This window comes from Camarhynchus parvulus, chromosome Z, assembly GCF_901933205.1.
Source record: "Camarhynchus parvulus chromosome Z, STF_HiC, whole genome shotgun sequence".
In the NCBI taxonomy this organism is placed as follows: domain Eukaryota; kingdom Metazoa; phylum Chordata; class Aves; order Passeriformes; family Thraupidae; genus Camarhynchus; species Camarhynchus parvulus.
Window position 1 is genome coordinate 16,691,512 of NC_044601.1, and position 16,388 is coordinate 16,707,899.

The window sequence follows — 16,388 nt, forward strand, 5'->3', positions numbered from 1 at the left end:
TAAAAAATCTTATTAAGAACAGTGATGAAATAATTATGTGAGTGTAAGGCATATTTTCATCCATTTGGGCTTTTCAAATTATGTGAGTGTAAGGCATATTTTCATCCATTTGGGCTTTTCAAAAAACAGAAATCAAAATTACAGAATCAGTTAGTTGGAAAAAGATCTCTGATATCTCAAGTATAATACTTGTGGCACTGAGTGCCACATCCAATCTTTTCTTAAATACCTCCAGGGATGGTGACTCCATCACATCTAGGGGCAACCCATTCCAACATTTAGTCCCTCTTTCTGTGAAGAAATTCTTAATGTCCAACCTCAACCCCTTGACGCTGTGTCCTCTTATTTTTTTTTGCTAGTTGTCTGGAAGAGACCAAACACACTTGGCTACACCCTTCTTTCAGAGTTACAGAGTTGTAGTGACAAGGTCTCCCCTGAGCCTCCTTTTCTCCAAGTTAAATAGCCACAGCTCCCTCAGCTGCTTTTCATCAGACTTGTGCTCCAAACCCTTTCTCAGCTCTTTTGCCCTTCTTTGGACATGCTCCAGCACCTCAGTGTCTTTCCAGTAGTGAGAGATCCAGAACTGAACGCAGCACTTGAGGCACAGCCTCACCAGTACCCAGTACAGAGGAACTGCTCTGGTCCTGCTGGCCACACAATTGCTGATACAGGCCAGGATGTCCTTCTTGGCCACCTGGGCATATTCCAGCTCACGTTCAGCCGCTGTTGACCAACATCCTTGGATTCCTCTTCCACTGGGTAGATTTCCAGCCACTCTGCCCCCAGCCTGCAGCACTATACGAGGTTGTTGTGGCCAAAGTGCAGGACTCAGCACTTGGTCTCGCTGAACCTCATACAACGGGCCTCAGCCCATCTTTCTAGCCTGTCCAAAATTCATCCTTCAAGGGGAAGCAGCTGCAGTGACATTACTCATTGAGCAAGATCAGCCTCACAGATAAGACCTTTGGACCTGGTTCAATGGCCACTGCACTCAGTGGAGTCTTCAGTGGGTATTAAGCTCTTCTAAGCAAATTTGAGGGTGGATAGCTTGGTTCACCACAGCACTGTTTCTTTCTGTGCAACAGTGGTCCTACCTGTATTCAAGGAATGAGGAACAGTGCAAGAGTAAAAACGTTAGAAATGGAAACATGCATTTTGCCTTTGCTGTTGAAAGATACTTGATGAAGAGGATGAGTTTTATTTGAAGATGTGGAAAAGTTGTGTCAGACCCATTATAACCTCAGTGAAAGGTAGAGCCAAATGCACACAAATCACAGTTACACAGTTTTCCAAGTGCTTGGAAATCCAGGATGGATTTTACACTGATCATCATTCTTGCTACATCACCTCCATTGCTGCTAGTGGAGAAAAACATGAGTACAACTGAAAATGTTTGCTCCTGCCACACTTTTCTCTGCTCACTAACCCAGGGGTACATAATGGTCATTGGACAGTTCATCTAACACTGTGTAAGTCTGCAGAACTGCTAGTCCTAAAACTTGCTTTCATTTGTCTGTCTGAAGGAACACAGTCTTTTTAAGCTAGGCCACAGAGTCTATGTTGTGTCTCAGGCCTTTGTTGTAGATCACAGTGAGAAGCATCTTTGTTAACAAAATGAGATATGGGTCATTTGAGAGAAAGTTTCAGGGGTGCACTTGCTGAACACTGAATTGAACAAGCAGGATTTGGTGCTTTCAAAATCCTAAAATATTTTCTGGGTTCAGCAGTACACTGCTCAGTTGTAAGTAGCATGGAGTGTTGATATTTTACAGGAGAACATTAGTGCTACACAGCTTCTGTGAAGAGCATGGCAGAACATGTCCTTTATAAGATGCATAAGGAAGACACGGTAAAAAAGATGAAGCATAGCACTGCCGAGTGCTTTGACTTCTCTGGATCTGGAGGTACTCAGCAACTTAGCAGATACATTCAACAACTGTCAAAAGGTCACTTTTTTTTCAGGCATGGTCCTTGCAAAGAAGAACCTTCCTCAGCAAGAAGAAGCAGTCCTGTGCATTTCTGCACTGTTCTCTGATGATTCTACACCCTGAAAATCAGAACAACCAAATCAGGCTTATATTTCTGAGGATTGAAACCCATGACAGGGAAGCACCAGCACAGGGGTGGCTTGGTCAGGGATTCATTATAAGATTTAACATGTCTGAGGAATTATCAAAAGAATCACAGTGAGCTGGGGAAAAAAAGAGGAAGAGTCTCAGGAAGCTTAATTGAGACTTCGGCATGTAGGTAATAGGAGAGGCTCTTATGTACAAGATCTTGCTCAGATTGATCAGGTTTCCTGCACCATCTGTTCTGCTCCCTTTTCACCTGCTTCTCACGGTGCTGTTTTGGTCTCTCTGAGACCCTTCAGCCACACTGTGCAAGAGCAGGGCTCACACAGATCCGTTTAGTAGGTGCTGGGGAAAAAGATTACCAAAATAGAAACAGTGGTGCCTGTAGCATTAGACTCAGATTAAGGATTGAGCCCCCGAACTGTTCCTTAGTCAATTATGCTGTCAATGGGTGAATCATTTTACTTTGTGAATGAGGCAGGCCCTTGGGACGTTCTAAATCCTGTGATAGTCTTCCACATGAAAAGGTGAGGAAACCCTCAAATGCTGTCCCAGCCAGCTGAAGGCGTTTCTCCAGCAAACAGGTTTTGCTGCTTTGCTCTGGCTTGCGGTGATGACAGCTGCAGCTGAAGGCGTGGCACACTTGGCAAGGAAAGCATCCTGAACACTAACCATCAACTTAGAAAGAGCTGCAGCCTTGTGGAGTAAATGTGACAGACAACCAGGACATTTTTCTGAATGGAGTACAGGATTACTTGCCCAGAAACAAATGTATTTTATATTCTTCCTGCTACCCTCTGAGCCCCTCTCTCAGGAAAGCATTCTTGGTGCTGCTTGTAATTGTGGTTCATTGAGAGTAAAGCCTGCTTATTAAGCAGCAGAGCTCCTACAGATTTCAGAAAGCCCAAAATACAAGCACAAAATCTCTGAGACCCACAAGAGGGAAGGCACTTGCTACACATAAATGACTGACTTTATGTAAAATTTGGGATCCTAGAATTTAGGAGGTGGAAAATTAGCATGAAGATTTTGTTTTGTTCCTACTGTCTATCCCTATTTATTTCTAAATTATTTCTTACAGAGCTAAAATCACAGACAAACAGCATAAGCTTACATAAGTTGAAAATAGTGATTTTGTTGAGATGAGAGGTTCTTTTCCCTTGAAGACACCATTTAGAGATTGTGTTAAGTGACAAATGAGCATCGTTGGAGAATTACTCTCTAGCTTAAGAATACATGACATTGCCAAACTATTTCACAGGCTTGCAGACCTTGCCAGGATTTGTGAGCCTTGCCTCTGTAATGTATGCCCTTCTTTTTCCTGAAGAGACATTCCGTTAAAAACACATCCTGCTAAACAAAAGGAGCCATATACAGTTGGTATCAGAGGTAGAAGTCAACCCCTTCTCTCTGTGGTGAACTGGATAAATTACTTGATTCATGCCTTGCCTGTAAGATGCCACTGTTCTCTATGTGCTTTCTTTCTCTCTTTCTGCTTCTTCTTGCTTCATAGCCTTTATTTCAAGCAGAAAGTAAATGCAATAATATTTGAGTTGACATGGAAGTTTTGTACTCCAGAAACCAAAAATCAGAGAAAATGCGCTCACCTACTCCCATTCCTTCCAGTTTGCTGGTTTTGGTTGTCTGTCCTGGTCCTGTGTCATCTTGATGACCTCCTTTGCAATATCAGTGAAGAAATCAAAACACTGAGTCAAAGAGGCTGAGCTTTAACTCCACTGCGAGCAGGAGTCCTCTCATAGGAGATAGCAGAGAAGGTTATTAGCAGTGCTGTGATTTTGGGTGCTCTGTTGCATGGGTAGGGCCCCCAGCATTTGCAGGTGCTATCTGGGCAAGGCTGCAGCTCCTGCTGAGTTTACTTCAGCAACATACTTTGTGAAAGAGAAATATACAGGTGATCCTGGATTGATGGCTAGCAGGGCCTGTGGAACTGCAGCAGGCCTTTGTGAAGACTTCAGTACTACTGTGCCTTTGTGGATGAATTTACACTGGGATTTCTGCTGTTATTGACCTCTATCATTTATCAAGGCAAAACATTTGGCTTATGAGATTCTAGTATTAAGAGAAGCCCCAATATTGTCCATTAGCTAAAATCTTCAATTAGACACTTACACTTTGGTGGCCAAACCTTTTAATATGGAAAGGTAGATCTTTCAAAAAATGAAGCAATGCTTCCCCTTCAGACAGTGATGGAGTAATAGCCTAGTAAGTTTGTACAGGGTGGAGAGACTGAAAACAGAGGAAATATTCTGAGCTTCTTTTGCAAGTATGAGAAAGCAGAGCCCAATTGCTTTCTAAGATTTTTTTTTTAACGTAGAAGCTGAAAAAACATTGCTTCTCCATAAAACCACTTAAAAGTCAGGTTTCAGCTGCTATAAGATTAGCTTGAAATCCATATTATGTAAAATGAGTAAATGCAGGTTTTTTTACACCTTTTAATGTTTTAGGATTCAGGTTTTAGTTTTTATACAGCTGTCTGATTAGAACAATTATTGTTTTGTTTTTAATAGAAGTAAATTTTGCATTGTATTCTTATTTGAGAATCTTGAACTTTTAGAAAATTTTCAGTAGTATCAGCCTTAGCATCATGTCTCAAAAGGACTCTTAATGTAGTCCTGGCTATATTGCTCCCTTGAAAAAAATCAGTATGGAAGTACTAATAATCAGTAATGGTAATAGAGTTTCAAACATAGACATGTGTGATGCAAGTTAGTGTGAATCAGTTTATCTAAGATTACCCAGATTACCCTGGGGAGGCAATCCATTGCTAACTACCTGGGGTTCTGTGAGAGGACAGAATCCCAAAATGATTTTTTTCCTTCTTTACAACAAAATGCACCCATCACCCTCTCTGAGCTACTGGTCCACCAAATCCATGTTCCACTGTATAGGCACTGCTGGAGGACACCCACTTCCCACTCCACACCTCTGCATCATCCCATTTTTTGCATTCAGTTCCTTCACCTCTTTTGGCATCCTCACCTCTTTTGGCCTCCTTTCTGAGGGAGCCATATCACAGAATTCCTTTTGAGTCTGAGGAACCTTCCATAAGGTCGTAACCAAAACTCCACTCTATGACTTTCATTTGCAAGGAGACAAAAGATAAAATGTAGCTGAGGTAGCCAGACCTCTGCTCCCCAATGGTGTTTGTTCATTCTTTTCATGGGCTAAAGGAAAGGATTCATGTTGGACAGCTACCCAACTGCTATTGCTCCTGGGACTTGCCTGGTGCAAGGGTCTCTCATAACAAGGGGGCTCTTGCTACTGCTCTGTGCAAAATCAGGAAGAGTGTTGTCCGCATTAAAGTAGCTAAGCCAAGTCCCATCTTAGAACATGAAGGAGGGCTACTCTTTAAATGTTGCTATTTTTCATTGTCCTTTGGTCATCAAATGGATCTACTATGGCAAAACTCTGGTTCTGGATATAGAAAATATTGCCTTTCCTAAATCAAATGGTGTTCCCCTTAATGCATTTATAGATCTCCAGGCATGGTTTTGCAATAATACCACTTTCTTGCACAGCACACATTCTGTCCACGTTAGTCCTTACAGTGGTACGTTGTAAATGAGTTTGTAAAATCTAAAACAAGCCTTAAAATTCAACTTTTCCTTGACAGTCCAGACAGCTGCAGTGAATTTCCAGCACCCAGACGTGCTTCACTCTGACTTAGATATTTGTAGGCTCTGAGCTGCAAAAAAATGCTGTGAAGATTAAGACTTCTGTAATGCAGTTAAAATACCAGTGTAGATTGCATGGAAACTACATCATGTTACTGTATGATTTCAGAGTTATCATGTTATCAGGTTATTAAGCATGAGTCATCTTATCAGATCTTGCCAGACTGAATGAAGAACTTACATAATCTCTGAAATGTGATTCAGAAAACAAGAGCAGATTGTCAGCCAGGATCCTGCTGACTGAGCAGGCAAGGTGCTCTCCAGAAAACCAGGGACATAATGATGCATTTTCTGTGCTTTCTACAGCATGAGTCCCTCCCTCCCAAAGTGCCATTTGCAACTTCTGTTGCAGTTGGCAAACTGAAGACACAGTGCTTCTGAGTAACTGCACAAGCAATCTTGACCACGGCAGTCAGACTGTGGCAGATTTTATCTCATTTCCCTAAGGGGAAAGTGATCCTTTAGCCAAATGGAGCTTTCTGTCTTCCGAAGATACATTCGTGGTTGTGTGGTGACTGAGCAGCTCCGTGATACAAGGTTTACTCCGATGCAGCTTCTGACTGTATTAGCTCTCCCTCCTTTCCCCTGTTCACTTCCTAGATTGTCTTCTTTGCCTTGCTATGAGTATGGTGTTCCTCCTCCTGTGTTTTGGTGTTTCTTCTGTGGCAGGGTATGTTGTAAGTACATATCTTTAAATATATGAGTGTTAGAAGAAACATGGATTCCTTAGTCTTTTAGAAGAAACAGAGATTTCTTAGAAGAAATAGGGATTTTGACCTCTCTTAAGAGTGATCTTTAAAAGCTTTAAAACAACTAAAATATAACAAAAAGAAGTTTTAGATAATTGAAAGTCGTATGTTTGAAAAAGGAGGTCTTCTCCAGGGCCTAAAAGACTTGCAAATTAGGGACCTTCTTGCATGTATTATACTTTACAGATGCACTGGTCATGCAAGGAGCTTTGTGTCACAGGTGATGCTCTGAGATCTCTGTTTGCATGTGGGCTAAAATTCAATTTATTGTAGCAGTTTTCTCTGTGCATACACTCTGTGTTGAGCTACTGCAAAAACAAGCTTGAATTTTACACGATTTTGTTTCCTAGTCATGTGCTTCTTCCTGTTCATTCATTCCCTCCATGCTTAATTTCAAAGACGTTAAAAAAATACCTAGAAATTAAAGTTTCTAGAAATTCCCATGCTAGCTCCATTCTTGACCCCACCAAAGACTCACAGTGGGTGGGGTGGTAAAACCCAGGAGGAGCCTTTTGGGGAAAATCAGAGGCAGTACTTGTCTATTTTATTTCCAGTTTTGGTTTCCACAGACCAACCCTTGCCTGGTGAATAGGAGTGAGGGGACAGGGATATGCAAGCTACAAAATCATTGAAACGCAGCCTCCTCACCGCCCTTGGCACAGAGCAAACACAGGTATCTGCAGCTAACTGGTGACAGATGACTGAGGAGCAACTAGGTAGGCAGGTAGTAATTTGTGTTGATTTTTAGGGAAAGCATTCCCCAGGGGCAATTAGCCACTGTGTGGCTTTCTTTTTGAGCCTTGACGCAGTTCACTTTGTATCTAAAAATGCTTGTGTAGACGAGGACAAGGAGTAAAATGAGGTATAACATTGCCATGAATGCTGCATTTGATCTGGGACAAATGTAATGGGCTTTTCTGCCTATATGAAAACAACAGTGAAATGAGAACAGGAGCTCCAAGGCTTGCATGTCATGTTCACAAAGCACAGCAGAGAGAGGGTTAGGGAGAGCCTCCAAACAGACCCGTAGAAATGAGAAGTTCACAGATACTTTAGCTGTCTGAGGTCACTGGAGATGACTTCTCTGTCATTAGCTGTATACGAAGAAAGACATGCAGACTTTGCTGTCATCTTGTATGGCAAATTTCTAAATACTTTTGATGAAAAATGGCAAGTTTTTCTTGAACTGAATCATTATTTAGATGTTGAAAGACAGACAATATGATAAAAAGCAAAATGTTAAGTCTCAAAGTTAAAAGAAGGTTCTGGCTAAAGTCTTGCAAGCCCTTTAGGAGTCTCTTAAGCCTTTGAGCAACTGATGACTATCAGTATAGAACAGTGAAAGGTGAGCTTGTTTGCTTATTCCTTGTATTGAAAACTCAAGTTTTGAGCCTTCCTTTTGATACCTCTTAAATTCAGTTGAAAAGGAGATATTTGAATCAGTTGAGAAATCTGCATAAATTATGTGAAAATTCATTGTTTCTTCAGATCCAGTTGGTGCTTGATTGCCACCCTGGTGTTCAAGATTAATTGTATGTGTTAAGATTTTGTTTAATTTTAATTTCCTAGGTATGAACACATAATCACCATCTTTTGTGCTGCTTTTATATTTTGTCAGAGATTTAAGCTTCTAATCATTTTGCTACTGATACTGAGTTGTCTTGTTTGAAAAGCAGTTTTCTCTTCAGTTGTATGTTGCAGAGATGTTCTGAGAATGAGGAATGAGGCTGCTTAAGACCAGGCGTAGTTTTGAGGCATATTTTGAAGGACATGAGATAAGGGTGAAATGGGTGGGTTTAGCTGAGTGTACAAATGTTTCATTTTCCCATGCAAATGTGGTCATGCTTTAGGAGTGCTAAAGAGTGGGTTTTTTTGTTGTTTCTCTGCAGGTGAGAAGAAATATGAGCTTGGCAACACATGACCATCAGTGCCAGGACCCTGTGATCTGAACTGCATCTTCAGCTGACTTCCCAGCGGCCAGGTGCTGTTGATCCTGTACCATGGAGGACTGCCTTCACACTTCTTCCGAAAACCTCTCCAAGCTGGTGAGCTGGGCCCACAGCCATGGGACCATCTGCAGCCTCATCCCCAACCTCAAGCACCTGCTTTCTGAGGGGGCCCATGGCAACCTGACAGCCATGTGGGGCTGTAGTGCTGGCCATGCCTACCACTGGCCCCTGGCTGCCACTTGCCGGGCCGGTTCCCAGGAGCGTGTCTGCTTCCAGGACAGCCGCAGCTTCAACTCAGACAGCCCCAGCATGCTGGGGGTGCCATCAGAGGCTCAGGCCAGTCCCCTGGAGCGCTACCCAGGCCGGCCAGGGAAAGCCAAGCTGGATTGCACCCGCACTCGTGACTCCTGTGACTTCTCCTACTGCAGCGAGCCGTCAGACCTGGGCGAGCCTGTGGAGGAGTATGAGGATGAGGCCACCCTCTTTGACATGGTCTGTGAGTCCTCTGTCACCGACGAGGACAGTGACTTTGAGCCACATCCGCACCGTGCTCCCACCGGCCCCCGCAAGCGGCCAGCAGCCACGGCCCAGGCCCAGGCCCAGGCTGCCGACGAGGGGGGCGGTGACGTGCTCCTCAAGAAGATCAAGCAGGAGCTCCCTGAGGACTACTATATAGTGGCCAATGCGGAGCTGACAGCCGGCGCCGATGGGCCAGCCCTGGCCCTGACGCAGATGTCCAAGCCCAAGACGCAGCCCCCGGCTGGGCCCTCCTGCCTAGCACCCACCAGAACTGTGCCCCAGCCGGCCGCAGGCCCTGACCCCGACCCGCCGCGCCCCTGCGCCTCCCCGCCTGGCCCGCCCCGCATGGCCGTGCAGCGGCCACCCCGGGGACCCCTCGCCTCCCCGGCGCGGGGGGCAGGCGGTGGCCCTGTGGCTGCCCTGCAGGTGCCAGCCACCAGCTCCAATGCCATCACCACCGCTGGGAAACCCATCAGCATCCCCCTCTCAGCCCTGCAGCTGCCTGGTCAGGAGGAGCCGCCGGTGGCTTCTGAGGAGACCCTGCCGTCCATCCCACAGCTGGCCCCGGGTGGTGAGCTGACCGGCTCGCCCTCGGTGGGCGCCGACCCTGAGGTCAGCTCCAGCCAGCAGCAGTCCCAGGCAGCGCCCACCACCACCCCCGAGGCAGCAGCGCAGCTGATGCCAGGTAGGACACTGGGCGGGAGTAAAGGGTAGTGGCATTTTGGGGGTGTCCTTCAGGCCTGGCTCAGTGAGGGTACAGCGGGGGTTTGTGTTGCATTGCATCAGGGTCCTGCTGGCACATAAGTCAGTAGGTATGGAAGCCACATACACCTGAAGGGGATTCAGAAACTAAGCACCAACTAAGGACCAGCACCTGAGAAAGTGTACTGCAGCCACAGGCAAAATGGTTTGCAAGGTCCATTATGGGTACAGTTGTGTCATGGGAGAGAGCATGCAGTGACCTTGCTGTGTGCATGGGTCAGGGAGGACATGAACTGGGCCATGTCCCCTCGATGAACCATAAAAAAGAGGTCTCAGCCAGTGTAGCCTAGAGTTGGAGAGTTTTGTGTTTCCTTCACCTTGTCAGATGGGTACTGTTGGACCTGGACAGGCAAAGGAGACAGGTTATCAGTATCGGGAGAGAGGTTTTTGCTTCTATAAATTGTTGCCTATAAATCAGAGCAGTCTGTGGACACAAGAAGTATCAGTACAACCTTAACCATGAAACTGATAAAACTTTAATCCACCATAAAATGTTTTTTTTCCATTTTCCCAGTGAAAGTTCTCATGCACTGTGTCCATAATTTTTCTCATCTCCTGCCAAAGCACATAGAATTGGCATAAACAGATCAACATTATTGAATAAAGAGCATGTTAAACAACTGACTTCTGCTGAGTGATTATCCCATGTGGAGAATATCTGTTAGCTACAGGTCTTCAGTCTGTTTCTTGAGCAGACTTGTCAGCTTCCTCTGGACCTGAGCACAGACAGCTCTCACTCTTCCAGCTTCTTCTTTAGTGGTGCCATCCCAGGAGGAGACAAGGCAAGAGCAAGTTCTCCATCTGTGCCCTTGGACTGCCTGGTCAACAGAGTACAGACAAACAGTGAAAGGGCTAAAAACTGCCTATATGCAGTCCTTGTGGCAGGTACTGCAAGAGCTAAAACCCATGAGTTTAGCTTGAACATCCTGAAATCTGATTGAAGACTGCTAAATCTTGCAACTGGTAAAAGCCTGCAGATCTTCTTGCCAGGTAAAAAAACAGACAAAGTTAAATACACAGTTTTACTAAGTAAAACCCTACTAAACATTAGAAATTTGGAAGGATGATAATTGTGTTAAAGCAAAGCAAATTCTTCTTTAGGAGCCATTTCTTGCATGAGTGCATCTCTGAGATGTTACTTTGCAGTAGTCCTGTCATGTTAAATCCCTCATGGCAATTCCCTTGCAAAACTCCATCTGGTTTAGAACAAACTCTGCACTGCTAAATATGAGAAAGGCAGGATGCCTGATGCCACTCAACCCAAATTGTGTGTTAAATGTACTTATTCTGTCTTCCTCAGTTTATAACGTATCACTGCTTTATGTAGACCTGGTTTTTACCTGCCTGCCTCTGCAACTTGCTCAAGTCTCAAACTTGCAATTTGGGACAATGGAAGACAAACCTAAGCAGAATTTTTCCATGTTAAGTGTGTGTTATCTGGGAGAGATATTTCAACAGATCCACTAAAAAATCCGAGTTGCTTTCAACTGTTTTTGCCAGGTCCTCAGAAGCTAAACAAGGTCAGCAGTTATTACTGTTTAGAGTTAAACCTTTTAAGAATGGAGGCAGCACAACATTTCCACATTTATATAGTTTCAAAACCAGGATTGGTCCATGTCTAGTATCTCATTTTGGGGACAAAGTGGGATTGCACCTGGATTACACCCACTGCCTAAATCAACCCTCAGAACCTCCAAGTGTTTTACTTTTTGCATAGACAGTGATGGTTCTCAGAGTGCTGTCCAAATTCCAGTTTATTCAGTTATGTTCTCAGTGGTTAAATTTCTTGTGCTGTTCCAAAAAAGCATTACACAATTCCTCTCCTCAGACTGGTCCAGTGTTGGTGTCACATGCTGTTATTTTACTCAGAGGTAGTGGCATTTTAATGAAGATAAACTGATTGACATAGGACGAAAACTTGATACATGAGTAAAGTCCCACATTTCCATAGAGCTTCTCCTTTGGGAAAGAAGTGATGGCATTATTAAATGTTCAAGTTGCAAAAAGATAGGCAATGTTGGAAATTGAATCTATTACAAATGCACAGCAGATTCTTGCAGGTAAAATGTAGGTGTTTGATTAAAGACTAGATTAGCGTGGTTGCTCATTTACAGTGATTTTGTTAGATTGTCTCCTAACGAAGAATGATGTACTGAAAGTGGTGCATGATGTATAAAATTTGAGCAATACTGAACTACAAGAGGATGTTTATCTATCCTGTGTTAAAATTTTCTGTCCTAAACAGACAGATGTAAGTCTTTTACATTCTGGTGTAAAAAAAAGGTAGGAACTAATTTTAAAAAAAGGTCCTAAAGGTCAAAAAGTCTTGAGCTTTTATTAATTTATAGACTTAGTGCCTGCTTAACTAAACAAAGTTGAAAGAGAGCAGGGAATTTAAATTCTGCCTTGTCGTCTCCAATATCTGAAGCCCTGCTCCTGGTCCCATTAGAAGTGGTGGTGTAAGGTCGAAGATCTACGGGACTAAGGTCTTATTTAAGTTATCATTAAAGGCTGCAATCCAACCAGCAAGAAATACTACTTGAGCTTTAGCTTAAGTGACACATCCTTGCTTTTATACCAGACACAGCTGATAGTAATCCCATAGATGGTGAAAGTCAAAAAGTGACATTTGGATGTCTGAAATGAGGAATGGAAATTATTTGGTGTTATTGCAGAAGGCTGTGGGAGGAGACTGCGGCTCAGAGAAGGACAGAGCTTATTTTGAAAGAACAAGTTTTGATTCTGAGAGACGTAGGATTTACTTTGTAAACAGAATTGCTGAAGAATTTGTGAAGAATACTGAATTTCCACTTGAAGACTGAGGCTGAAGATATGTTTTATATTAACAAGACAGTGCAGCAGGACATTTCTGATTCAACATTAGTGCATCACTATAAATAGAGGAGCAAAGAGTCCCATGATAAAAAAAAGATATCCAACCCCTATGTACAAGCTGTGCTGAATGCAGAATAGTAAGCAGAGATGCAAAATAAAAAATCGTTTGAAGTATTGACTGGGGTTGTTGCTTCTGTCAGAGATGTAGCAGATTACATTCTGTGTGTACCATCACAACGCTTTCATGCAGATCCATCACTGAATCGCCTGACTGCTTGTTTTATGTGCACAGGCATTTTCAGAGTATGGAAGGGAAAGAGTGTCCACAAGCACCTCTCCTCTCATACTGCTGCTCACTGTCCTGGCATTGTGGTTATCAAAAATACCTGTGTTTGAATGTGAGCTGTGACAGATGCTGGTCTGTGCTGAGGGCAGTGCTTAGCCTTCCTGGCTCGGATGTCTCTGCTCTGAGATCCTCTCAATTCTTTCATTTTCTGTAACAGTGTGGACATCCCTGTAGGTTGCAGGTGTTCATAAAAGTCTCTGTCTGAACATGACCATTATAAAATGGAGTGCATCTGGGACTTGTTGGATATTGATGTAGAGCGCTTAGTGGAATATTTTAAGTATTTCTCTGTAATCAGAAGAAGTAGGATCTCTCCCTTTCCCCTCTTCTTTCTGTCTGCAATGTGTGCAATGGTGTGAGTTTAAATAAAATGAGAACCAAGATCCTCATATAAGATTTGTGGATTAGGAGCTGTTGGATGAGCATCAAAATGTTACAAAACTTCAAGGTGAAAGGAGTCTCTTCACACCTTATGAACTGACAGTCTTGACTAGATTTAGCTCTAACTTCTAAATCACTGTTTATCTATTAAAAAAGTGTCAGCTTTGCATATTCCAAAGAAGTGCAAACAAAAAAAAATAACACCTTTTTTAGGGGTGTACATAAAGCATACAGAAAGGCAGAATTAATCCTTCTTGTAATTATTTCAAGCGCAGTGGAACCGTGCCAAGGAGCACAAGAAAAATAATGACATCAAAAGAAATTTATAAAACTCTTATTTAAATAATGTTCTTCCAAGAACATTGAATAACTGCTGATCTCTGTACTTGTGGTTTACATGCAAAGGTTGATGAGCTTTGGCTAAAGTGACTGCTTGAAGCCTATCTACAGGGACATATGCTGCTGAATATGGTCAAGTGACCACTTAAATATATGTAGGGGTGAGACAGTCTCTTCTCTTTGTGTTGTGCTGAAGAGATCTGAGTCCACTGGTGACTCTTTAGGTCCCATAATGGATAGCTATTGCTGCTCTAGTCGATGGACTAAAAATACTAAGTGCTGAGATACATAATTACAAAAAATATAGGGTTTTTTTGTTTGTTTGTTTGGTTTTTTTTTTGGTTTTTTTTTAGTTGCTAGGGCTTGGCTTATTTAGAAGACTAAAATTACATCATTATATTTATAAGTATCAGAAAAAAGAAGCTATTGACATGATTAATCACCTGATCTTGCAGCAGTGATTTGCAAGCCCGCTCCTGCCTTCAATTATCTTCATCTAAATGCTGTTACATTATAATCTAATGTTTTGGGGGCTGTATTCTAGAAGTCTAGCTAGACATCTTTATTCTAGAAGTCTAGGTAATGATTACTTACCCTTATAATATTACAAGGGAGTTCTGTTTAAAAGCAGGACAGTAGCATAAAGAGGACAAGTTTAGCCTTGGCAGAGTAGTTGTGTAATTGCTTTTATCATCTGGGTGCACGGCATGACAAACAAACTTTTAAAAAAGAAATGAACCTGTAGTACTAACAACTCTAATACAGGAGTTGTTTATGCAGCTGTTCCTACAGCTGTTCAGTTTACAGGAGAACACAGAAATGAAAATTCATCAATTATTACAGTGTCTAGATTTTCACTGTGCTTAAGAAATGTATCAATTACCTTTCAGGACTTCACATTTCTTTTCTTTAGTGAAGATTCCTTTCAGATACAGAAAGCTCATGCCAGCCTTTTTGTATAATCAGCAATGGACTTTGTCATGTAGAGGTTGTCCTAAATACTAAGTATTTATCACAAAGCTATGCATGCAGAAGATTAGGATGCTGCTTTCCTTGATATCAAGGGCTTGTTTCCTCTTTTCACCATGGACCTCCTCTGACTGGAACTACCTGCAGCACAAAGAGACATCTCCTGGCAGCAGTGTTACTGGAGTTATAGATACAGATATATACACTTGTTGGAGGAAACCATTCATGAGTATTCATACTGAAAGCAGATTGGTGTGGGAGATGTTTGGGGATGGGCTTTCAGTTGAATTCCTGCAAAAAAGGTGCATAGGGCTGCTAATCCTGTGTGATGGAGGAAGGTGAAAGAATGATTATTTCCATACAATCTGTGAAAGTTATTTGCCTGCAGCTAGGAGGGAAAGAAAAGGACTATTGCAGCCAGGCCCCGGCAGTTTTTAAGGATTAGTTTTGTAAAGCAGGCCAAGTGCAGCTGATAAACAGTTGAGAATATTCACTGGAGTTCTGCACTGAGGAATTGCATCACTGGAAACTATTGACTCTTCATTTAAATACATATTTTTCATTCTAAGTACCATAGCATGAATAGTATTAAGGAAGATGGTGTATGATACCAGGAGACAAACTGTTCATTTCAATGAATGGTTGTGTTCTGGAGCATCACAATTGATTTCAGACCTAGGAATATACCCTGTCCCCCATTACCCTAACATGAAACTCAGAACAGCACAATGAAAAGTAGAAAACAATCACTTTTGCAAACCAACATAATTGAGACGCTATGTTCTCCCTTTCTCTAGGGTGTCTTAAATAGGCAACTTTTTGTGTGAAGTGCTCTGTTTTATGATACTGTTGTATAAAAGAAGAAAATAATGCCTCTGCTGGTTCCAGCTGTCCTGAAAACATACAGGAAAGAAAAAAAATTGGACACATCTGTACTGAACATCACTTTAATTTTAGGAAATATATTATTTAACATGGTGCTTTTGATCAGAGATCAGTTCCTTTGTGTGATCTTTGCAATTGTTTCATTTTGGAGCTATTTTCAGCTTATGATTTGTGAGTCTTTAAGAAAAAAGAAACAAGGGTCAGATTTGGATCTGCAGAGGAGATGCAACACAGGAGCCAACAGAGATGCTGACCCTGGAAAGGCTTCAGACAGCCACTTTACTTTTGCACTTCAGATGGGATGCTGGCAGAAAAAGGGAACACAGGTCTTTATGGTTTAGATCAGGACACTTTCTGAGAGTGATCCGCTTTGTGTGAGGCTGGCTAAACAGGGCCTAGAAAGTGATCATTCTCCTGTTTTGGGTAGTGGTGAGACCACACCTCAAATCCTGTAGTCAGTTTTGGGCTCTGCACTCCAAGAAGGACATTGAGGTGCTGGAACATGTCCGGAGAAGGGCAACAAATCTGGGAAAGGATCCAGAACACAAGTCTGATGAGGAGCAACTGAAGGAACTGGGGTTGTTTAGCCTGGGCAGCCAGGTAGGTGGTGGTCTCTTCTCCCAGGCAAATGACAGGATGAAAGGAAATGGCCTCAACCTGCACAAGGGGAGATTATGGTTGAATATTAGAGAAAATTTCATCATCTAAGTGGCTGTAAAGCATTGGAACAGGCTACCCAGGGAAGTGGTAGAGTCATCATGGCTGTGAAACTATTCAGAAACAGTGTGGATATGGTGCTTGAGGACATGGTTTAGCGGTGAACATGGTAATTGTACTAGCTGGGTGGTTGGTCTTGATATCTTAAAGGTCTTTTCCAACCTTAACAA

General features: G+C 42.7%; 1 protein-coding gene across 3 annotated transcripts in view; it reads left to right on the plus strand.

The window, feature by feature from the left end:
* KIAA1958 (KIAA1958 ortholog) overlaps positions 1–16,388 on the plus strand; it is a 74,455-nt gene that overhangs the window by 22,113 nt on the left and 35,954 nt on the right. For all 3 annotated transcript variants that reach the window (XR_004061490.1, XM_030968401.1, XM_030968402.1), the window contains exon 2: positions 8,406–9,669. Coding sequence is in view for 2 of the 3 variants with exons in the window: in XM_030968401.1 (XP_030824261.1) it covers positions 8,517–9,669 (1,153 nt within the window). In the remaining variant the exon portion in view is untranslated. The remainder of the gene's footprint in view (positions 1–8,405; positions 9,670–16,388) is intronic.